At 45.0% G+C, this 23,991-nt stretch overlaps 1 protein-coding gene across 3 annotated transcripts in view; it reads left to right on the top strand.

Annotated features, from left to right (window-relative positions):
• Positions 1-23,991, top strand: part of ARHGEF5 (Rho guanine nucleotide exchange factor 5) — a 37,198-nt gene extending 13,207 nt beyond the window's left edge. For all 3 annotated transcript variants that reach the window (XM_065672123.1, XM_065672109.1, XM_065672118.1), the window contains exons 2-15: positions 6,020-9,587; positions 11,374-11,455; positions 11,821-11,885; positions 12,189-12,451; positions 13,336-13,496; positions 14,405-14,557; positions 15,863-15,992; positions 16,862-16,936; positions 17,658-17,747; positions 19,272-19,426; positions 20,093-20,254; positions 20,651-20,721; positions 21,038-21,142; positions 21,416-23,991. In XM_065672123.1, the coding sequence (XP_065528195.1) occupies positions 6,035-9,587; positions 11,374-11,455; positions 11,821-11,885; positions 12,189-12,451; positions 13,336-13,496; positions 14,405-14,557; positions 15,863-15,992; positions 16,862-16,936; positions 17,658-17,747; positions 19,272-19,426; positions 20,093-20,254; positions 20,651-20,721; positions 21,038-21,142; positions 21,416-21,570 (5,220 nt within the window). In that variant the 5' untranslated portion in view covers positions 6,020-6,034 and the 3' untranslated portion in view covers positions 21,571-23,991. The remainder of the gene's footprint in view (positions 1-6,019; positions 9,588-11,373; positions 11,456-11,820; positions 11,886-12,188; positions 12,452-13,335; positions 13,497-14,404; positions 14,558-15,862; positions 15,993-16,861; positions 16,937-17,657; positions 17,748-19,271; positions 19,427-20,092; positions 20,255-20,650; positions 20,722-21,037; positions 21,143-21,415) is intronic.

Here is a 23,991-nt window from a genome sequence, read left to right as displayed (position 1 = left end):
GCAGCCAACACAATCATAGCGCGCATCTTGGAAGTACTTACCACCTTTTGTGCCCCAGATGTTTTCTGTTGGCCATCTCTCCATCCCTAGGGTTTGTACAGAGACCTACACACAGCAACATGCAGTGACTCTGTTATTTTCACTGTGGGAATTCTTAGCCTGTCTGCCCAGTAGTGTTAGTAGTCTTTCTACTGAGCTGCAACAGTGAGAACCATACACCATTCTTGTTTAGTCCTGTGCTAAAAGACTGCAGAATATCAAGGCTTATCATTGCTTTTATAAGTATAAAACTTAAGCTCTGCTTGGAGTATAATATTTAAGTTCTGCTTGAAGTGAACTGGGTTTTCTGATATATGGATGACCCCATTTTATCTTGAGACTGAATCATTTTTACTGCATCTCTTGGAAGTTCAATGTGCAATCCAGACCATAGTCTTCACTTACTGTTTGGCAGATGTTCAGTAGCAATTTCCAAGGTGGAATTTTGTTCAACCCAAAACGATGTTTCTTTGGCACCTTTTTTTTTTTTTTTTTTTGGTTAACATTAAGTATTATAATCTACTTAAATGGAAACAAATGCAGGAAAGGTATCCTTATTTTCTTTTTCCTCAGTTAGTGAATCATTAGATAATTAATAGGCTCAGTATAGCTTGAGTGTGCCTACTGTGAGTGAAAGCTAGTGAGATGCTACTGGGAGTGTTTAAGCAGTCAGGCAAGCAGTCTGCACTGGTGTGACCACCAGGTCTCATTCACTTTTCCCAAGCTTCAGTAGCAACTCGGATGCATTTTCCAGGAGATCAGGTACTATTGACAGATTTGGGGTTTTATTTCTCCTACCTGAAACACTTGCAGCAGCTCCTAGTTCCCAGAATGCTAACAGCATGTAGACAGTTTAGCACAGCAGTACAGCCTACATTAATTTAGCACATACCTTTTTAGATTGCTTTTCTTATTCTGTATGCTCTTTCCTTCAGCAAGCTCCATCTGCTCTCCATACCCTCAGAGCTGTGGCCACATGACATTATTTCCCTCCTTCATTCTTATCTGTAGCACCCTGTGTAATCTCTTCCTGAGCTCGAGAGTTTTGACCCCACTCCTTCACCTCTCTCAATGGGCTGTACAGTGATAGAGCAGCTCAGGAGTGGTGTGTGAGGATTGGTAATAGTTTCTTTGCAGAGGAATACATGCAGTGGGCATTCCTCATGTGGAGGGAGCATCCAGCTGAGAAAGCAGGCCTAAGCACGGCATGAGTAGCTCTATCAAAGTAAAATTTAGACTTGTGGTAGGGCAGGCTTTACGTTAGAGCAGTTACACCAACCCCTTTCCTGAGTCTCTCGCAAATCAGAGAGCAGTTGTGTCCTCCCAGGAGAGATGGTAACTGGTGGCAATTCCCCTGCATAGAGAGCTCTGGATTTCATATTTAGAAAGGCAGGTTCTGAGCTAGCCCCACAGACCCAGCTCCTTTTAAAGTCTATCTGAACCGTGTGACTCAGTGCTTAAGCCGAGCTGAAATAGCAGGAAGGGACCTGGGGAAGCCTTGTTGCTCTCTGGGTGGCTGTTACAGCCTATGTGGAGCACTTTCCTGCCAGAGCTGCAGCACTCAAACCTGGCTTTGGCATTTCTGTACTAAGGTGTGGCCACACCAGAAAGGATATAGAATCATAAAACGGTCAGGATTAGAAAGGACCTTAAGATCATCTAGTTCCAATACCCCTGCCATGGGCAGGGACACCTCACACTAAGCCATGTAGCCCAAGGCTTTGTTCAGCTGGGCCTTGAACACTGACAGGGATGGAGCATTCACAGCTTCCTATGGCAACCCATTCCAGTGCCTCACCACCCTTACAGTAAAGAACTTCTTCCTTACATCCAGTCTAAACTTCCCCTGTTTAAGGTCAAACCCATTACCCCTTCTCCTGTTGCTACAGTCCCTGATGAAAAGTCCCTCTCCAGCATCCTTATAGGCCCCCTTCAGGTATTGGAAGACTGCTATGAGGTCTCCATGCAGCCTTCTCTTCTCCAGGCCCAAGTGATGGGTTGCTTGGGAAAGCCTTTGTTTTCATAAGAAAATCAGTGCCCTTGCCCATGCTGCCCAAAGGTTTTGAATGGATTTCTCCTCTCACAGCCAGAAGCCCTTGCTGCTGTGCTGGTGAAATGGAGTGCTTGGTGCACTGACGGGCAGCCCAGTGGGCTATGGAGCATCTCTGCTGTTGCAGCTCCCGTGACATGCAGGGCAGGGTTTTCTCTGCTGGGAATGTGCTCACAGCCACCAGTGTGTGTGGGCCTCCCCAGTGCCTGGGGCAGGGGGACAGGGATGGGGAGCACAGCCCAGGCTACCCAGTACTGCATGGGGAGGGTGAAGATGTCACACTGAAAGCTAGGTCTGTCCCCTGTTTTGGAGGAGGAAGATCTTGAGGCTCCACTTGTTTCCTGGCTAGCTGAAGGGCTTGTCTGTGCTTGATAGCACTTGTTATTTCTCCTTTCTTGCTTGTTGGAGGAGGTGGGGGAGGGAAGCTGAGGTACTTTCTATTTAAAACCAGAAATGTTTGTCATCTCCATTCAGGTGAATTAACCCACACTGGAAGGAAGTATGACATTGCTTTTTGTGATCTGGGAAAGCCATGGATGGATGTGTGCATCATTGCAGGAACTGCTTTGTCCAGTAGTGCTTTGCTGTCCTGTTTTGCTCCCCTGGCCACATTCTGCATCCTGCCCTTCTCAATTCTTGTGCTCCCTGCTGCCGTATGACCAAGCATTGCCCCTTTGTTTTCATTTTGATATGTGACCAGCTGCACTCTCTCATGTCTCCAGCTTGCAGTGTGTTTGTGCACCCAGAATCACCTACAGATTAGGTGTATGTGAGCTGAAGTCCTGGATTTCCAGGCCCTCTTGGGAGAAGAGCATGGCTAACTTCACCTTAACAAGGGGACAACAGATCACCTCATTTGACAAATAGTGTCAGCATACGAGGGAGTGATAGCAAGCTCAGCATCTGATCCAGAGGGATGTGAAAGATCGATAAGCCCCAACCGTGGTCATGGTGAAGTTTTTGGGAGAGTTTGTGTAGCCTGCTAGAGGCTAGCAGTTGCCAGATGTGTTCCTGTAGGTTGTCTGTCATGTTACTGGCCATACTGCAAATGCTGTTGAAAGCTTGCTTTGTCTAACCCAGCCCCAGGGGTCTCCTGGGCTCCCCTGTAGTGGAGCACCAAGCTGACCTGCAGTGGGAGCTTATCATGGCAGTGCTCCAAAGGCAGTCTCTTCTGGTAGCTACTGGGCTCTTGTATGTAGCTCCTCTGTATGTGAAGTCGTACACAGTCAGCCTTGTTTTACTATTTCCTCTCCCATCTTCATGAAATCCTTATTGCAGAGACATCTGTATCTTTCATTACAGTGCACCAGCCTGCAAGCAGGAGCTGAACTGCTTCCCTGACTAGATGTGTAAGTCCTCCCCCAGTGTATCTGCGGAAAGTTTGCCTGTCCCTGCAAACTTCCCAAAGCTTCTCTCTTGCTCTCCCTCAGGTGTGCAAAACACCTGGCAATAATATGATGAGACAAATCTTACTTGGCAGCTTCCAGTGTTGATTTGCTGTGCACCTCCCTCTGTCTCCTAGTATCATCATGGAATCAATCCAAATGCAGCTTTAAGCTTCTCCTTTCAGCTGTCCAGATCCCTTGCAACAGAGCCAGGGAAGTGGAAACTGGGTCTTTGAGCTTAATTAGAGGAAATTTAGTGTTGTGTACATCCGTAACAGCACAGTGAGCAAGAGTTGTTCTTCCTCTCACAGTGTGAGCTTGGAATTTGAGGATCTTGTTGTTCAGACCTTTATAGGTCATCCTGTCTTTAGTACTAGTAAACCTTTCTGAGCCATCAGCTCATGTCCAAGATCACCAGTGTCCCTAAACAGTCTTTCTGCTCCTGGGGAGCCCATTTTTGAAAGCTGTCTGTATTAGGTGTGAGAAGTAGTGTTTTCCTAGTTGGGTAGTATGGGAGGCTCAGGTAGCCAGAAGAGCAAAGAGCAGTGTAGCATGAGTGATCTGATGTGATCATGGAACCTTTGGTAAAGGAGGGGCCAACATAAGTAAAGTTGATCCTGTCTTGGACAAGGTGTCTGCCTGCAAGTTTATGACCCTGCGGCTTTCTGTGCTCCGCCAAGCTCTCCTGTTTCTGTGCTGGAGCTTCTTCCTGACAGTCCTGTGCCTTCCCACGTGCAACAGTTTCAGATCACCAAAGTAGTTTACTGTTAGCTGACAGCCTAAGATGTGGCAGGAGCCCTGTGGGAGCTTTCTGAATGGACATACCTCTTTGAAACATACTGTTTGTTGAAGTTACAACTGTTTACAACTGCTCGCTACTTTCTGTGTGGGATCACAAAAAGCTGTGATGGTACAAGGAAATCAGTATTGATCTCAAAGATTTATGTTTCCATCCACTTTCCTTTCAATGTTTGTGAGTCTGTCAAGTTGGAATTGTCACACATGCTCCATAACCACAAAACCTGGGGAAAAAAGCCAGCTTTAAAATTGTAGGGAAATTAGAAATGCCAGGGGAAGAAAGCTTAGGTTGTCTGTTTTGAGCAAGAAAAAGAATATTTTCTTGCATGAGCTTTGTGAAGGGTCCTGAACCAGGCCTTGAGGCTTTTTTGGGTTTTTTTCCCTTTGCTACTAAACAGCTAGCAGCCTTTTACCTGAAGAAATGTGGAATGGTTTCTCTGACCATAAGATGCAGGACTGTGTGTCCGGAGACTTTGACATCTGTAAGAGATAATGAAGGAGGAAAATGCTGAAGCTTTATCCAAGGGGAAGCCTGACTGTGGCTGCACATTGCAGCAGATTCTCCAGGGCTAAATTACAAGCTCTGGTATGACTGCCACTGTATGTGAAAGTAGCCTAAAGCAGCAATTTATAAGCCACTTCTGAAAAGCAGGGGACAAGGAATAGAGAAGACAGGCTGGGATACTAGAGAAGGTGTTCCAAAGGCAGAAGAAAAGGGAGGGGAAGCAACTAAGCTTTGTCTCTTTCTCATGTCTTTTAAGGTATGGTTCGTTGGTCATGGTATAGGTAGAAGGCAGAAAGATTAAAGCGGTGAATCAGATTCTACCATCCTTTCACAGACATTTCCCAAATGTACATTCCCCAGTGCTTTGTCATGTCTGACTTCAAATGCAATAATGGATGGGAAATTCCACTATATCCTTTGGGAAACTGTCCAACAATCCTGAGATGACTTCTTTTTTCTTTCTTTTTTTTTTTTACCCTTCTTAAAAGAGTGGACTAAAATGATGATGTAGTTTTTCTTTGTGGTCTATAGATACGTCCACACACACCAGAGGTACCATGTCTTTAGCAGCCTTCAAGTATCTCATGTTTTGTGATATGTCCCAATTATCTGCTAATCAAATTCTTATATTCCTGTGTCTTGGTAACCAGTTCTTGTGATCAGTTGCAGTAAAGCCCTGTGTTGCACATACATACACAGAGGTCTGTAGAGAGAGCCATCAGCTCCAGCTATAAGCTTTTCCCTGTAGAAATACGAGATCTTTAAGACTCAGCTAGCCACTAGAAGAGTTCATGAGTATTCATCCACCATGCCCCACCAAAATTAATGAAGACTTTGATTTTCTCATTCTTTGAATGCCTTCTAGTATCCCCTTTTGAGTTTGAGATAGCTAGTCATTGCCAACACTTGAATAATTAATAATGATTTAATTATTCAAGTTGCACTGCAGCTACTTAAGAGAGGTCACCATCTCTGCTCTTTGACCAAAATCACTTTCTGGATTGGCATGTAAAAGTAGAAAGACAGTAGTAGTTTCATTTTGTTGTTACTCTGCAAGCGTACATTGGGTGTTTACCTACTCTTGGTCTTGGTATTTGTTTCCCAACTCTTATGACCCACTATGTTTTTGATTAGCTGTTTTCTTCTCAGCTGCATCAGTACCTGTTTTTAAAAGTCTCTTTAAGCCAATGTGGTGCACTATATCATTCTGTAGTAGTAACAGAAAAATGCATTTTTCTTCAGGAGGATGTGCCACTGATGGAGTCTGAAGAAACCAGTGAGGGAGGTACCACTCCCCCAGAAGCCAGCAGCACCACTGGGGAAGCTTGGGATTCTACAGCAGTCGAAAGAGAGCATCATGCCCCTTGTGCCTCAGCCAAAATGAACACCAACATGTCTGACTCTGCAAAAGGAGCAGAGCTCAGCACTCCCAAAGACTGCCTTGCTGCTCCAGGGAAAGCAGCAGAGATGCTGGGCAGACCCTCTAACCCTGTGCAGACAATGCCAGCAGGACTGGAACAAGAGCAAGGTGGTGCAGAGCCTCAAAAGGGAGTCTCAGAATTGGAAGAAGAAATGTTTTTAGAGGAGGGTGGACTGCATTGTTCTCTGAAACTTCAGCAAGTAGAGCTGGTTGACCTGGAAAGCAACCAGGACTCTTCCTTTCTCAGCACAGTCCAGGATGGGCTGGCCACTGGCAATGCCATCCTGCAGGCTGTGGACCTCAGTGCTGAGTTTTCTCAATGCCAGGCAGAACTGGCTTTCCAAGGGTCAGACCCTCAGGCCCAGCATCTGAAATCTCCTTTGCCTGATGCCACTTCCTCTCAGAGAGAGACATCTAAGTGCTTGTTGGTGTGTAAAACTGTTTCAGAGGGGCATTATAAGGCTGAACCATTTCTGGATAAGATCTTCATGGATTCTTTGCAGGAGATTGATGCTGGTGCAGAGCAGAAGCAAAGCAGCGAAAAAGTGGCACCAGCAACTGATGAGCAGCCTACCTCAGAGGAAGCAGTAGAGGACATGACTAAACCTTACACTTCTGAAGATGCTCAGCAAAGTGTAAGAGCACTCACGGATTTAGAAGAGAATGTGGAGTCTTCCTCTTCCCATCAATTGTCTCCCACCTTAAGAGATGACAGCGAAAAAGGTTCACTACAAGCAGAAGGAAACTTCTCAGCTGGTGAAACAAGAAACAGCACTATCATCAGAAACCGGGGAACAGTAATGGTTCCTGAAGAAAACTCATCCACTTCCAAATGCCTTCATCTTGAAAATGATCACAGAAAAACCGAGGGCAGACCAGCCTCTCCAGCAGAGAGTGCTTTCCACGTAAAGGACACTGCTGAAAAACATGAGGAAGTGAATGCTTCACAGCATAAGGAACCAGCACAGGAGGAGGCAGTGTCAGAACTTCAGCAGGAAGAAAAGAAGAAAGAGTGCAAAGAGCAGAATTTGCCAGAAGGAGGAAAATCTTCGGAGTCCAAAGATCAGAAAAACAAGGAACAAAATAAGCAGGAGCAACAGCAGAGGGAAGAGCTCAAGCTGGAGGCTTTATCATCAGCTTTTGGGTCAGAGATATCTTCTGTTCACAGGTATAATATGGACTTGTGTGGTTTGGAGAATGTTTTTTCGGCTGAGCAAACAGGATCAGCATTTCCTCCTGGGGAACCTGTCTCTGGGGATCAGCATTCTGGTGATGTACTGCTGAAAGCTCATGTTGCAGAAGCAGGTTGTGGATCTCAGCCACCTGCTGTTAGCCCTCTGTCCTCAAGTAACCTGAACCCAGGGGGTGAAACTCCAGTGGTTCCTCCACACACATGCTACATCTCTGACCAGGCAGAAGACCTGGAAGACTCTGGCCGGTTTTCCATTGGTGGTCAGGATATTGGAGAAGCTGACTGGGATGACAGGACAAGACTGGGTAAGGAGGATGAATACAGTGATGGACTTGGAAAGGGTGTCCATGGGTTTGAGAAAAGAGATGTGCCACCCCATGGAGGAGTGGCAGCATCTTCTAGCACAGAGGACCCAGAGGCTTCTGTTACAGCACACCCTTCCTCTGGTACCAAGAATTTAGAGCTACCTGATCCCAAAAATCTTCATCCTATTACAGAAAATTTGGGAAAAGCTGAGCTTCAGGGCTCCATTCCAGCTTTACCCTCAGAGCTCACTTCTGTGGTTTCAACATCTGGCCCACAGCAAGAGGGTGGTAGTGGAACAGCCTCTGTGACTCCTGAGGACCATCCTGGCTCTAACCTGAACAAACTGCTAGACTCAGTAGAGAAGCCAGATGCCGCTTCTGTACAGGTGCGGGACCCAACATCAGGGGAAGAAACTGCTATTGGGAGTACTGATCCAGGAGAGGCTGATGCTTCACATCAACTCCTTACTTCTGAGGAAAGCTTTCATGAAGACCTTAGCGGCCCATCTTCTCTCTCTGTAATGTGCACGAGCTGCCTTCCTCTAGAGGGGATCCCTCCTGAGGATAGGAGGACTCTGGATATCATTGCAGGGCCTTTGGAACCACTACAAACACTAGGCAGAACTTCCACTCCCCTCAACCACCCAGGGACAGTTCAGCAAAACCCCCAAGAAAAAAGTGCCATTATCCAAGGAAAAGAAATGGGAGCAAATGTGGATCATGAAGCACAACAAATGCCTTTACTTGATCAGTCTGACTGCAGTGTAAACCAAGAAGAGCCTGGATCCAGAATCTCCAGAGTCCTGAGCAACCTTACTTGGCCTTCTGAAGAAGTCCATGACATGAACCAGCCAGAAAAACCTCTGTCCCATGTGTCCCACTCAAGCCTACCTCTGGTGTCTGAGACTGATGCCAAACAGCTTGTTCATCCTCCTTCCATTATCCAAAGACCCCATCAAGCTCAGGCCCCTGCACTTAATGCAAATCACCTTACTCAGCCTCCAGCCCTTGAAAGTTACCAGCCACTGGCTCCTGTAATCTACTCCACACCACATCTCAGCTGTGGTATGGAGGATAGTAAGTTACTGTCCATTCACCCTGCTATAAGCCATACTGTACGGACTGCCACCTCTGTGTCTGATTCTAACACTGTGGCCTCTGCTTCTGATGGAGAACATGTAGCAGAAGATGACCTTGTTCCATTAAATAGAGAGTGGGAGCTTGGTGATTCAGGTACCCATGATACAGAGACTTCTGATGACTCAGGGGTCAGTTTGTTAGCCAAAAGCTTTTCTGCTGTTGGAAATGAAGCGTTGGCTGGATGCTCTGAAACAGTGGACCAGCACATGGATATGCAGTGTGGAAAATCCCCACCTGACCACCCTTCATGGCCCTCCCTGGAAGGCCTGATAACATCCACAGGCTCCAAGAACAGAAACTCTGCGCAGCCACTTCCAATGCTGGCATTCACCAATCCAATCCACTTCCTCCAGCTCAGCCCTCCATCACCACCAACCACCAGAAGGACCTGCCAAGAGGAGGACATCTCTGGGGATCTGCGATGGGAACAACAGGCAGGCATCTTTGATACGGACGCAAAGAACATCAAAGCTCCATCAGCAATCACAGAGAAAATGGAAGGTGAGAGGAGGGTCAAGCAAAGGCTAGAAGGAGAAGGGGGAGAACGCCACTTGGTTGCTCAGCCAAAGGAGGAAGTGCCCAGACATCCACCCTTGGAAAAATCATCAAGTTGGCCTGACAAAAAACCGATTGGGGTCGTTGTACATGAGCCAGCAGCCCATCAAGAAAACCCAATTAAACGCCGAGTAAAAAGCAAGGACTGGCACCGTCAAGGCCTGAAGAGGATGTCAGTACCCCCAGACATCTTGCAGGGTGAGTCCTCTCCTCCGTGTCCCGCCCCATACTCCCCAGACTTATTGCAGATACCAGAAATTTAGGTTTAAATTAAATAGGCAATATGATAGGCATGAGAGCTGAGCGCTCAGCATTGCTCTTGTGCCTTGCTGGTAATACTCCTGTAGCCCCCTTGCTGTACTGTCTCAAGCTCCCCCATCCCAGTTCTCCCCTAGCTCCTCTCTGCTATCCTGTAACCAGTGTATCCTGCTTGTTCTCTAATAGGGCTGAACTCTGGGGCTCAGTCCCTTTGTTTAGCTCTGACACATGCAACAAAGAGCTTATCACACTTCACCAATCCCTCACCCCTCAATGTTGCATCCAGTTTCTCCTCTTGTCCCATCTCCATTTGTTGTGGTCTGTCACCCTTACCCAGTAACACGGGTTATTTTGGCCTATCTGCATGAATGCGTTTCTTGGTGGGGCTCGGTCCAGAGCCTCTGCTCATCATCTTTGCTGCCATCACATGGCCATTGCCTTTTGCTGCATTCCAAGCAGTAGAGAAAACGCATGCACGCACCCTCAGTAGCCCGTGTCTGTTACCACGTTATTTGCTACCTCCCTTTATTTTGCAGCTGGCACCTTGAGATTCTACTTTGACTTTCTGAAAGAGATGATCTTCCTGAGAACGTAGGTTTTGAGATTACAGATAAGAACACAAATCTGTCGTATCCAAGGTTCCAACTTGCATAGAAACCAAATCACCAATGTCACAAACGGCAGCATGCATCTTCTGTAATGTAGCTTATTTAGACAGTACTTGCTGTTGTGATTTGTGTCTGTTCTTTATTATACCTTACAAAAGCTTTAAATATACTTGCTTCTTCTGAGCTCTTACTTAGCTTATTTTCCAAGCTGTACAACATGCTAGATTTCTGGCACAGAGGAAAAGGAGGGGAGTGTGGAGGTGTGCAAAAGATTTGGCAGCACTTGAATCAAGATTTGTTCATGTGTTTGACCTGTAAATTTTTAGTTCCAAATTTTAAAATGTTCAAGGCAGCAGTACTGTCTCTCCCCTGACCCATACTTGCAGCTCAGTCTTTGGGTTTTTTTCCTCCTTCTGCTTCCAACGAATTTTATATAGAATTTCTTCACATCTTACTGAATTAAATCCTTCAGAAAGCAAAAGAAAAATCCACACTATCACCATTTTACATAAACAGAAGATTACTCAAGCAGCTGTTTGTGAATGTTCACATAGTACATAAACCTGAGAACTGGATTGCAGCATTCATTCTTAGGCTGCATCCCCTGTGAGACTCTTCACAAGAGTGACTTTGTTAGATGTCCAGTATTTTTGCCCCAGAAGTCACTAAGAGTTTTTGGGGACTCAACATCCACAAAAGAAAGTCCAAGACTCGGATATGACTAATGACTTTGAGTTCATTGATCCTCTGATGTGTGGCCAGAAATGTTGGAAGGGGAAAGAAAGGCAGCACCTGATGATAAGGCCTGCAGCAGCACCTAGACTTGGGCAACTGGAAAAGGAAGTTCATAGAGTTACTGTCGTTGCTGAAAGTGGCAGCCTTTTTATTTGTATGCAGATATGGCTAAGTAACAGATGTAAAGTGTAAATAATGTTAAGGATTATTAAAACTGGAATGTTTCTGACCCAGAAATAAAGTTCAGCAGGGTACCACTACTCCAACCCAAGACCACCACTTAGGTAGTGTATATAGATGAGTGGTATCTCTATATCATTTGGGTTGTAGCTTGACTCTAAAACCAGACTTATGTGTTCTCTTTCTACTTGCTTTATATGCAGAAATTCCTTCTGTTCCTTCAGAGGATGAAGCTCACAAGTCACACAGGGAGCCACCGGTCAGTTCAGAGACAGTTATATTGCGGTAAGTCTCTCAAGGACCCCTTAGAGTTTGCCCCACCCCTGTGTAGCACAAACACCTGACGCTCTCCATTGTTCCTGAGGGACTGAAGATGATGATAAGGAGTAGAAAACTAGAATAAAGTGACATAGGCCTATGTTTCAGTCTGTGCCCTCTGGGTGAGGAACCCATTGCAACAGAAGTATTTCTGTCCCTTTAGGACAGTGTTTCCATTAAGCCAGACTTTGTTAAGCAGAGCATGTGGGGCTTGAGCTCGTTGGAAAGAGAGGTTCTTGCTGTGACAGGTCTGTTACTAAGATTGGGATAAGCCATCTCTGGCACTGTGTTCTTCATTCGCTCTTTGCTTCCAAATCCTTATTCTCTCATAGAGAGAAGAAACCTGCAGATGCAATGGAGAGCTTCAAACGCCGGCACTCCAAACTGATCAACTCCTGTAAGTACCTTCTGCCTGAAGTGCTGTGGCAAACCCCTTTCCTCCATCAACTCTCACCCTTGGATTGAGCATAAAGGAGAGGGGCTCCTGCCACATGGTAGGGAGGAGAGTGTTAGAGCATGGTGGTCAGTGGAGGCAGTGAAACCAGAGTCGTGCAGTACACTCGGGCAGGTTATAACAGGTGCATGTGGTCTCATGTATTCAGTTATCCTAATATGAGACAGCAATAGAGCTTTCTCCATATTGAAGCAGAGGGTTGAGTATATGCTATAAAAATTATGAATGTATATGCCTCTATTCCAGCAAGATTGCTGTATCAGGAGTACAGTGATGTGGTGCTGAACAAGGCCATTCAAAGCCAGAAGAGAGTGGATTCTTTCTCAGAGGATATAGAGTCAAGTTTTCCAAGTTCCCCACGGCTACGGAGGAAAGTGCTGTCTCCCCAGGACTCATATTTGCAGCGTCTGTCAGTCTCATCTAACGCATCCCTCTGGCAGGACATCCCCATGATACGGGGCAGCAGAATGCTTCTCAATATGTCCCGTGATGAGCAGAAGCTGCAAGAGGTAATGGACACATCTCACAAGGTAGATGGGTGATCTGTAATGAAGAAAAGAGTCCCCAGAAGGGGGGTAGTTAAAGTGCAGAGCAAATATTCTGATGTGGGAATGAAGGTGGTTGAATGCAGAGGTCACCTCTACCTGGTAAGCAGCATGAGGATGTGGTACCAGTGTTTGTGGAGTAGTACGGTGCTGAAGTTCAGAATTGTAGAGAAATGGGGCATTGAAGGACTCTGGACTATATCAGTAATTTCATATAAACAGACATGGGGAATTGGAATGAGATAAAACAAGGAATGTTGAGCATGTTGAATGCAAAAGAGAATATTAAAGTGGATCATTCTCCACACACAAGCTTATGAGAGAGGCTAATAAAACCACAGTGAATTGTAGTTTTTGTGGTAGAGTGTGAGTTTACCAAATTGACCTATGTGAGCGGCTGAGAGAAAACAGGAAGATGATGGGTTCAGCAAAATGATGCATATTGAAACCGGATAAGGAAAATTAGAGGAACTGAGAAGTGGATGGAAGGACACAGAGAAAGGCAAAAACCAGCATGGGAAACATGAGGAAGGAAAAAAAATGTGGGTGATGCAGATGTTGGAAAATTTGTGGGAGCCTAGTAAAGTGGAGTTGGGGGGGTGGGGTTGGGAATAAAAAGTAAAAGCAGGTAGCTGTCTTTCCTTTAAGTCACACCACAGTCTTCTAAAGGAAGACAGACTATATATAATGGCATGCTTGTCATTCCTAAAGCCGCTCTTCTGTAATTACTCACTACTTACATCATGCACTGGGAGGTTTTCTTGCTTGGCCCTTGTCTCCTCTATGTAAGATTCCTCACAGACTCATGTAGTCTGCTGATGCTGTGCTCCCTGATTTTCTCTCTCAAGGCCAAGTTTGAGTTGATAATGTCTGAGGCTTCGTACCTGCGCAGTTTAAACGTGGCAGTGGACCACTTCCAGCGGTCAGCAGAGCTTCAGGCGATGCTCACAAACCAAGAGCGTCAGTGGCTTTTCTCCCGCCTTCAGGATGTACGTGATGTCAGTGCAAGGTAAGATGTGGCCATTTGCTTCCAGGACTAACACCCTTCATGAAGCACAGACACAGCCCATCATGTCCATCAATAACATCTCTCGCTCCTGTTCTGCATGTTCACTGGCCTTCAAGGTAGATGCACACATGTAACACTTTGTGACTGCAAATCAATGATGCCCTGCAAGGAATGTTCTCCTCTTTAGGTGACAGGGCAATGTAAATCTTGGTGTTAAGTTCTGGATATTATGGTGCAAGTGTGCACAGAGCTCATTGCAGGAGATCAAAATGTTCAAAATGCTACTGTAGCCATGTGCTATTGGCTTCAACTACAACTAAACTTGACTAACTAGACCTCAGTCTAAACCAAGTGCAGCTTCTGACAAATACATGACAAAAGAAGCAGCTGCACAAGCCCTGACCAAAGAAGAAAAAAGAGGGGAGGAGAAAAAAAAAGATGTAAGTTACAGCCATCACTTGACAGAACCTAATGTGAATCAATTGAGCGTAAGTCATAAAATGTAGACATGACCCTACATGCAAGGAATCCTGTATGTTGTAGGATTTTGTTCTGCTTTTCTCCTGCAAGGCTTGGCTACACATATTGCTAAGCTAGTAAGGTTTGCTGTTACTTTTTCCATTTCTACTAGTGGGATTATTCTCGTGATATCTGAATTTTCAGTTGTTTCCTCACAACTTCTTTAGAAGTGTGACCTCTTAAGAGCAGAGATCTTTTGCTCTGTTTCTTCCTTGCTGTCTAGCCTTAAATTGTCATGGTACAGGCATTATGCTTTCTCTAGAAGTAAAGAGCTGTCTTGTGCTTATACGTGGGCTGTCAGGATTTTGGAGGACTGAAGCTATTCGTGCTTTACTGAATGACACTGGTATTTCCCTCTCCTTTTATGTCACCACAACCATGTGCTGCAGTTTCCTCTTTGACTTGGAGGAGAAATTTGAAGAGGACATGTTCACCTTCCATGTGTGCGATGTGGCTCTGAAGCATGCTCCTGAGTTCCGCAGGGTGTATCTACCATATGTAACAAACCAGACATATCAGGAGCAGACCTTCCAGCGGTTACTGTGAGTTTTCTCATTTGTTGCACCTCTCTCCCCTCTTACTTCATTGCTGCACCTCAATTATCCAGTCTTTCAAATGATGGGGAATGCAAGTGACCACAGGCTGTTGGCCATTGCTTTTACTACACCCCCAGAACAGGCAGGAACCTTCAGTAGCATTTGGGACAGTAGGACAGAGCTGCTGCAGGCTGCTCTCCTATAGCACTGGAAAGGGAAAGATTAATACCTGGTTCTATTGCAGCTTATTCTCTCTGTTTACCTTCTACTGAAGACTGTCTTGGATAATGGTTTTCAGGCTGTGATTTTCAGACTAGTAAGAGCCAGAAAGTGATAAAGTGAAACTTCCAAACCTAACTATCATTAAGAAAAATATGGCTGCTGCCAAAAAGTTTAAACTGGCTATCCAGGAGTCTTTAAAATGGGGCCAGAGAACACCATCAGTCTCTCTTGCTCTGGATCGTGAAGTGGAACATCTCTTACCTTCCTCTTCTGTACCCAGTGGCACAACCAAGCATTCATCAGGCACAGACCCAGCCCTGAGAAAGGTTTCCTTGCAGTGCTTCCCTTCATAACAACCCAATCCCAATGAAACTATGGTAATTCTAGGAGGAGACACTGTTCCAAACAGGCTATTCAGGCACCATCTCTGGGTGCTGCTGATAGGGAAAGATGTAGTCTCACAATTTATTCCCATCACAGAAGACTTAGTTCCACACAGAAGGGATCTCCAGGATATTGTCTAGGACAACTTCTACTGGGCCTACAGATTTCTTCCCCATCTTTTCAAAGATACGTAGTTGGCTATTCTCGTACCATTAGCAGATAAAAATGTGCTACTACCCAAGATGAAAAACTGGATGGCAGTGGCTGTGTCTAAAGGGGTAAGAAAGGCATTAGGGTGAAAGGCAGCTCCTCTCAGGAGTAGCAAGGGAGGGAAAGCAGCTGGTTCCAGGCACTGAACACAGCCCTTGGAGTTAGACCGTTCAGTGTAAGGAAAGAATACAAACCACCGCTGTCTCTCTGAAAGGTGCCATACAGGGGAATAGAAATACAGCTGTTACTTCTGGGTCTTATTCCAGAGGGCTATGGCAGAAGGAGGAAAGAGGAAAGTTGTACTGCTGTCCTGTAGCTGTTAGAAGCCCATACTTGCTCTTCACTAGCAGTGGTGCAGCTTCTTAACATCTCTTGCCCCAGGGACAAAATCTGACTTGTTGGGAGTACTCCAACACTCACTGAAATATGATAGTAGGAAGACTTTACTTATTTGCTCTGATGCCTGGATGTCTTCTTTCTTTACCACTCCCACAGAAATGGAAACGCAGGGTTCCAGCATGTCCTGGAGAGACTGGAAAGTGATCCGGTATGCCAGCGCCTCTCACTGAAATCCTTCCTCATCCTCCCTTTCCAGCGCATCACTCGACTCAAACTCCTCCTACAGGTAACTGTGGTGGTTCTCTGCTTTCGTACAGTTTCTCTCAAGATGACCCTTCTTCAAGTTTGAAAGTCCAAGCACTGGGTGCAAGGACTGCATACAGCCCTTCATGTTGCATCTGTGACAAGTTTGGCAAGATACTCTACAGCCACTCTATTGTGTGAATATGCATTTGCAAAAACAAACCCATTTATCATCATATTTATACCTATTGTGCATTAGACCAGCACCATGAGTTGAACATGATGGCCTGTGTGAGACAATGCAGTTTGTATACTGGTTATGACTTTTGTTGCAGCACTACATCAGTTGTACTCCAATAAATATTTTGTGGACTCTACTCAGAACATTTGATTTACATAGTATTGAATTTTTTTTCCTTCCTGCTACAAAAACAAAGCAAGGGTTCGTTGGCTGCTGTCTGGAAGGCAGCCTTTCTCTACTTTTTGCCTGCAACATTGACTGATAGGAACCTTCCAGACAGGGAACCTGCAAATCCTCAATGATTTAATTTTGATCTCTTTCTCTGAAATTCTTTTTTGATTATTTGAGCCCTATTTTAACAGGAGAAAAGGAGTATCAGGCAAAGAACAATTCTGTTTGTAAGGCTGTTAGTGCTTGGATTAGTGGTTGCTTCCTGTGCTATGTAACTTGTACATGATAGTAAATATGATTTAGATTTTTAGGGATGCTGTGTTCAATGCAGCTCATCAGTGACATTCTGCAGCTCAAATTTCTGGCCTTCCTATCTCCATATCTCATCACCTACCACTGCTTTAATTTCCTTTGAGGCTGGCATGTTTCTCCTACCCCTCCCAGATACACATGTCCAGCTTTCCCTGTTTGCATTATGAAAAACATCTTTTCTCACACAGAATATCCTGAAGAGAACTCGGCCTGGATCTGAGGAGGAAGTACAAGCAACACAGGCATACGATGCACTTGAAAAGGTAAGGCAGTCAATCCATTTTGCAGCCCAGCAGAAAGGGATCCAGGGGTATTGATTGATGATACCTTCAATATGAGTCACAGCATGCCCTGGTAGCCAAAAGGGTGCATTAAGCACAGTATACCTAACCAGATTAAAGAAGTGATTGTCCCAGTATACTCTGCATACAGTGAAGTCTGAGATGAGGGGACAAGATGTCCTATGCTGAAATCCTCAGACCCTGGCTGTGTTCAAGCCAGTGTTATGTCTGTGATGCTGTTATGTAGCTGCCCTGTAACACCTCAGGATGGCTATGTAGGCAGCTTCTAGGCTGAAGTACCTCTGTTCCATTGTGTCCTGTCCTCACAGGTACTGGCAACAAGCTCTCGGTTGTGGAAAATTGGGGCTGATGTCTATCTAACTGGCCTCCTGTTTTTACAGTGGAGCATCTAGTAAGAGCTGCTTCCAAATTATCAGCAATTCAGTCTTTTTCACCTGAGAGATGTCTCTCATATTCCTCCCAGTATCCCAGTTAAAACTTACCACAGAGACTTCATCTAAAGAATGCCTTCCTTAAGAAAGAAGGTATGAAGGAGTTCAGTATGCTTGCCTGGAAAAATACTTTTTTGCAGGAGGATGCCTAAGGAATTGTCACTTATGTTGACCCTTGAAGGGCTGCTGGGAGTAGTACTGATCCCACCAGGCAGTTCTGTTCTCAACTCACTGATTGTTTTCCTCTGCAGCTCATCAAAGATTGCAATGAAAATGTCCAGCGCATGAAGAGCACTGAAGAGCTGATCTACCTCAGCCAGAAGATTGAATTTGAGTGCAAGGTGAGCTCATCCATTCCCTGGGCTTTGCTCTATCCTGGTTTATTTTCTCTTTCTTCACAAAGTCACTTGCACTGACTTTTTGTTCTCTTCTCCAATACACGCAGAACTGTTGAACCACAATATCATACACAGGTCAGCTCTTTACTCAATTGTTCATGTCAGCCTTCAGCTGAAGGTGCCTACCATGACTTATACCTGTCCAGATGGAGGGGTGAAAGAACACTTCATAGAATCATAGAATCATAGAATAGTTAGGGTTGGAAAGGACCTCAAGATCATCTAGTTCCAACCCCCCTGCCATGGGCAGGGACACCTCACACTAAACCATCCCACACAAGGCTTCATCCAATCTGACCTTGAACACCACCAGGGATGGAGCACTCACAACCTCCCTGGGCAACCCATTCCAGTGTCTCACCACCCTAACAGGAAAGAATTTCCTCCTTATATTCAATTTAAACTTCCCCTGTTTAAGTTTTAACCCGTTACCCCTTGTCCTGTCACTACAGTCCCTGACGAAGAGTCCCTCCCCAGCATCCCTATAGGCCTCCTTCAGATACTGGAAGGCTGCTATGAGGTCCCCACGCAGCCTTCTCTTCTCCAGGCTGAACAGCCCTAACTTCCTTAGCCTATCTTCATACGGGAGGTGCTTCAGGCCCCTGATCATCCTCGTGGCCCTCCTCTGGACTTGTTCCAGCAGTTCCATGTCCTTTTTGTGTTGAGGACACCAGAACTGCACACAATACTCCAGGTGAGGTCCCATGAGAGCAGAGTAGAGGGGCAGGATCACCTCCTTTGACCTGCTGGTCACGCTCCTTTTGATGCAGCCCAGGATACGGTTGGCTTTCTGGGCTGCGAGCGCACACTGCCGGCTCATGTTCATTTTCTCATCGATCAGCACCCCCAAGTCCTTCTCTGCAGGGCCGCTCTGAATCTCTTCTTTGCCCAGTCTGTAGCCGTGCCTGGGATTGCTCCGACCCAGGTGTAGGACCTTGCACTTGTCATGGTTGAACTCCATAAGGTTGGCATCAGCCCACCTCACAAGCGTGTCAAGGTCCCTCTGGATGGCATCCCTTCCCTCCAGCCTATCAACCGGACCACACAGCTTGGTGTCATCGGCAAACTTGCTGAGGGCGCACTCAATCCCACTCTCCATGTCAGTGATGAAGATGTTAAACAAGACCGGTCCCAACACCGATCCCTGAGGGACACCACTCGTTACCAGTCTCCAGCCAGACATCGAGCCATTGACCACAACTTTGTGTGCGGCCGTCCAGCCAGTTCTTTGTCCACTGAGTGGTCCATCCATCAAATTGATATCTCTCCAATTTAGAGAGAAGGATGTCGTGTGTGACAGTGTCAAACATTTTGCACAAGTCCAGGTAGATGACATCAAAGTCCAGGTAGATGACATCAGTCTATCAGATGACTTCCTCTAGAGAAAGGCGAAAATTCAAATCCAAAGCTCATGGATACAGACTTCCTTGTACATGCTTGACATAAATGTTTATTGCTGCCTTGCAGATATTTCCACTCATCTCACAGTCCAGGCGGCTTGTGAAGTGTGGTGAGTTGACAGCACTGGACTTCAACACCCTGAGTCCAAAATGGAAAGTCACCACCCGTCCCATCTACATACATCTTTTCAATGACTGTCTGCTCCTGTCTCGGCCCAAGGAGTGAGTGCTTCAACACAATTCTTCCTGCCCCTTCTAAAATACCTGTCTCTTTCTGGCTCTGTGCTTTGGTGAGAGTCCTTTCCCTCTGCCTGCCAGCAAGTGGCAGCGTTTGTCAACTCACTCTCCTAACCCTACATTATGTGAGTATCACACTAGTATGTGGAAACTGATAGTACCGTTAATTACAACATACTAATAAGATATCTTCTGGTCCCTAGTGCAAGTGCAACACTTATAGGGATGGAAAGGCAGAATATAATATGAAACACTTTAATAATAAACATTATTCTAGTTTTACTTGGTAAAAAATTGCTTCCTAAAGGACAGTATGAAGACTAGTGAATGTGCAAATCACTGGTTTGTCAAGACACTAAAAGAATGGTTGGTAATGTTGGGGTTTATGGGGGTGGTTTTTATTTTTAAACTGTAAGCTATAAAAGAAAAAAAATCTGACAGGACAGAGCTTGGTATTTCTACTCTTTTCATTAAGTTCTCTCTCTCTACTCTGGCCTTCTGAGACTTCTAGCAAGAACAAAGTTTAAGGCCTGAGCAGATGAAGATCCATTAAAAGCTTTTTGCTTTCCTAACATCAGAAAACAATGTGAACTCCTTTGTCATTCTCATCACTTTAAAACCTCTTGCTTTGTTCCTCTTCTTTACCTGCAGGGGTGGACGTTTTGTTGTGTTTGATCATGCCGCTTTCTCAGATGTGCGTGGGGAGAAGTGCGAGATGAAACTGCATGGAACAAACAAAAATGTTTTCCGCCTCTTTCTACTTCAGAATTATCAGGGAAAGAGAGTGGAGTTTTTATTTCGTACAGAGACACAGTAAGAGCTCAAGGTTACCCTCAGTGTATCCCGTTACCATAGCCAGACACCTCCTAGGAGCCTCAGCTACCCCAATGCTGAAATATCAAATGCAGCTGCTGACCAGAGGACTTGATAAAACAACCTCTTCCCATAAGAAGTCCTAATGAACCACCTTGCTCCTCTCTTATCATAGCTGCTCATGTAGTACTACCATCTTATGTCGTAACATCAGCCTCCAAAAATAGTTTTACCTTTTCCCATCTCCCTTCTCCAATTCCACTTTCTTGGCTTCCCCTAAGTACCCCCTCCCTGAACCCTCCTGTAAGCAAGCCTGCATGCACACACACCCATTCCAGTCATCAGACTGATATCCATCACACTGAATCCTGATGCCTCTCTGGTGATGTTTTCCAGCAGTGAGAAGCTGAGGTGGATCTCTGCTTTGGCTCCTCCCCGAGGAGAGTTGGACCTCCTGGAATGCCCTGGTAAGACTTTTCTGCTGCTACAGCAATGGGGGTGGCCTGGAGTCACTGCAAGGTAGAACATGCCAGAATGATTCCAAGGCAGAATACTTGTCTTTTTATAAATAAGATACTCATGGGCTTTTTCTCAGTGCCAGGTTCTGCCAGTTATTTTACCTGGTTTTATTCTTCCTACTAGGTGGAAGACCTGTAACCTCCCTTCCAGTTTTCTGCTTTTTAGTATTTGGGCAGTCCCTTATATCCTACCTGCTCTGGGGCTGATGCACACACGTTTACTGTTGTTTTCTAGTATACGGTTATGATCTTTTTCCCCTTTCAGATGCACCACAGGTTCAATGCATAAAGACTTACAAGGCTCGGGAAAATGATGAGCTGGCTTTGGAGAAAGCAGATATCATCATGGTTATGCAGTACAGCAATGATGGTGAGCAGAATAAACAATGGATATCTTAAATTATGGGTTGGAAGTTACTGTAGTAGTGTACTTTAACAACACAATCAGGTTTCAGAAGAAGCCTCTCCTTCCTGACTGTTAGGTTCAGAAGAGGAGAGTCTTCATTTTCATTAAGGCACTTCATTTGGAAGGTGAAAGGGGTCTCTTTCTTTGATGTTAGGGCCTTGTTGGAAGGGGCTTTTTGGGAAGAATGAAAAAAATGTTTAACTCTTGCCTCATGTTCTGCTTTTCCCCTCACTGTAGGATGGATAGAAGGAGTAAAGCTCTCAGACAGGGAGAGAGGCTGGTTCCCCTCAGAACATGTGGAACTCATCTCCAGCAAACATGCACGACAGAAGAACCTGAAGGAGGAACAACGTGTGAAGAATGCCAAGCAGCAGGTCTTCTGCAAGAAATAAGACTCTTTGGACATGTACAGTCTCCCTGACATGGGGAAAACATCTTTTTTCTATTGTGCCTCAGAAGAAACGCCTCTGCAAAGAGCATAATACAGCACTTTGACAGAATCAGGTGCTTTTTGCCAAAGAAAGTGGGAATTCAATCAGGAGAAATCATTCACTTCCTCTGTGTCACCAGGACTACGGCAGCAGTAGGAGGAAAAAAAGTTGCATGTATTGCTTGCTTTGTGGTAGCAGGGAGGGACTTCAATTGGACAGAGGTCTGGGATCTGGACCGCTGAAAATATGTTCCTGGTTTTGCCACTGACAAGTTGCAGGACCTTGGGCAAGTCACTTCAGAATTCTGCGTCATTCTTCCCATCTGTGAAATGGGGGTAAACTTACCTACCTCACTGGATGTTGTGAGGCTAAATTTGCTAGTATTAGCATACTAAGAGCTTTGAGTTCCTGAGAAGGAAGGTGCTAAGTGCAAAGCACAACAGAGTTGAGAGCTTTTCATTTGGAAATCCTCCTTGGTATCTTGATGGTATTGATCTCCATAATGTAATTGCCACTTAGAACAATTTATCTATTTGATCGTGCAAGTCTACTGGTTTTTAGATAGGCAAACATTTCATCTTACCTAAAATTAACTCTGTCTCAGCATACTGGTAAAGAGTCCTTGACAGCACTAGGAAATCCACTGGATTTAAGCAAAGTTATTGGAAGCCACTGTGATGACTTCCCCCACCTTAAGAGGTATCAAGCTGAAGAATCTGTTTCACAAAGGTCACCTCTCTTCTGAACAAGTGTCCCAATAAGCCATCTGAAGTGATTCTGTTTTACTCCGCATCCCACTCAAAGTGTAACAGTGACTTTTGATGAAGATTTTTCTATGTGTTGGTACATGCCCTGTACAAAATAACCATGACTAGGTATATGCAATGAAGTGGCACTTTCCTGCTGCTCCTAATCTGATAGCTGACGTGGTATTGCATGCACCATTTTGCACACTTATAGAAAACACTGAGATATTTAGCCACTGTAGATAAAGTCAAAATATGTGCCGGGGACTTTGTTCTTTTTTGGAACTCTCTGGTTTTAAGTCCAGTTTACATGCAGTCCTGCTTTTGTGCAGAACATGTCTATTTGAGGATATGCCTTCAACTGTAAAATACTGTTTCTTTGTTAAAGTGTTTGCATTCAGTCAATGCAAGATCAAGTATAAGAATCAATACACCAAAGAAAGCAATGTGTAGCCTTCTTGCATTTAATATATTTGAAGAATTGGTTGTCTTCACATCTCCAGCTTTCTTTCTCTGTAACATTCTGCCTTTAATTTCCATTTATGGTGTATCTAGTATAGCTTATTACAGCCTATTTATATCAATTATTTTAGCTGGATTAAAAAACAGTTGCTTTCAGTCCTAATAAACTCATGCACTTCTCCAGTTAAAATAAACTTGTTACTTAGGTTTTCATCTCAAATGTAAGTAATTCAATGTTTACTGAATATAGGTTCAGTATGTTCATTATTTTTTCCATATAAATTTCCTCTCTAAGTGAATATTAAGTACAAATAGCTACTTAGTAGAGGCAGTGAAGAAAGCTTGTTTTAACCATCCATACCTTAAGCTTCTTTAGGGCATTAACACCAGCCCTGAAGTGGCTGCTGCTACAGGTTCCATAGTGGTGTTAATTATCATTAATATATCAAGAATGACCTAAAGAAGATGGAAGTTCAGTCCACTATACCAGTAAGACAGGATGCAATAATGAGATTGTCTTTTAAATCTATGGTCCAGGCTACAATCTGCCTACACTTTTTTCCCCCTAGACCAACTGAAGCTGGTTCCTACCTAAGAACAAAAGCAAAGGCCTACCTCAAATGAAAACAAGTGATAACTATGAACTGGCAGTGTGCCCTTGCAGTCAGGAGGGCCAGGAGTATCCTGGGGTGCATTGGGAGGAGTGTGGCCAGCACGTGGAGGTAATCCTCCCCCTCTGTTCAACCCTAGTGAGGCCACATCTAGAGTACTGTGTCCAGCCCTGGGCTCCTCAGTACAAGGAGCTACTGGAGAGGGTCCAGTAGCCCAGCCCCAGAGATGATGAGAGGTCTAGAGCATCTCTCTAATGGGGAGGGATTGTGGCAGTTGGGCTTGTTTAGTCTAGAGAAGACTGAGAGGGCATCTCATTAATGCATATCAGTATCTCAAAGGTGAGTGCCAGGAGGATGGTGCCAGACTTTTCGGTGGTGCCCAGTGCCAGTCTGAGGCATCCCATATCCATATCAGCTTCATCTTTGCTATGTGTATCAGGAGGCAGGCCATACATACTGCTATCTTGTTAAAATACTTGAATTCTTTACTCTTTCAACTTCTGCTCTCAAAATCTAGCTGGCATACTGTTCATTAAAGATTCCCAAGGTGGTTTCTATGTTAA

This window comes from Lathamus discolor, chromosome 1 (genome assembly GCF_037157495.1).
Source record: "Lathamus discolor isolate bLatDis1 chromosome 1, bLatDis1.hap1, whole genome shotgun sequence".
Lineage (NCBI taxonomy): Eukaryota > Metazoa > Chordata > Aves > Psittaciformes > Psittacidae > Lathamus > Lathamus discolor.
The sequence above is the reverse complement of the archived record's forward strand: the minus strand, read 5'-3'. Positions and strand labels throughout refer to the sequence as shown.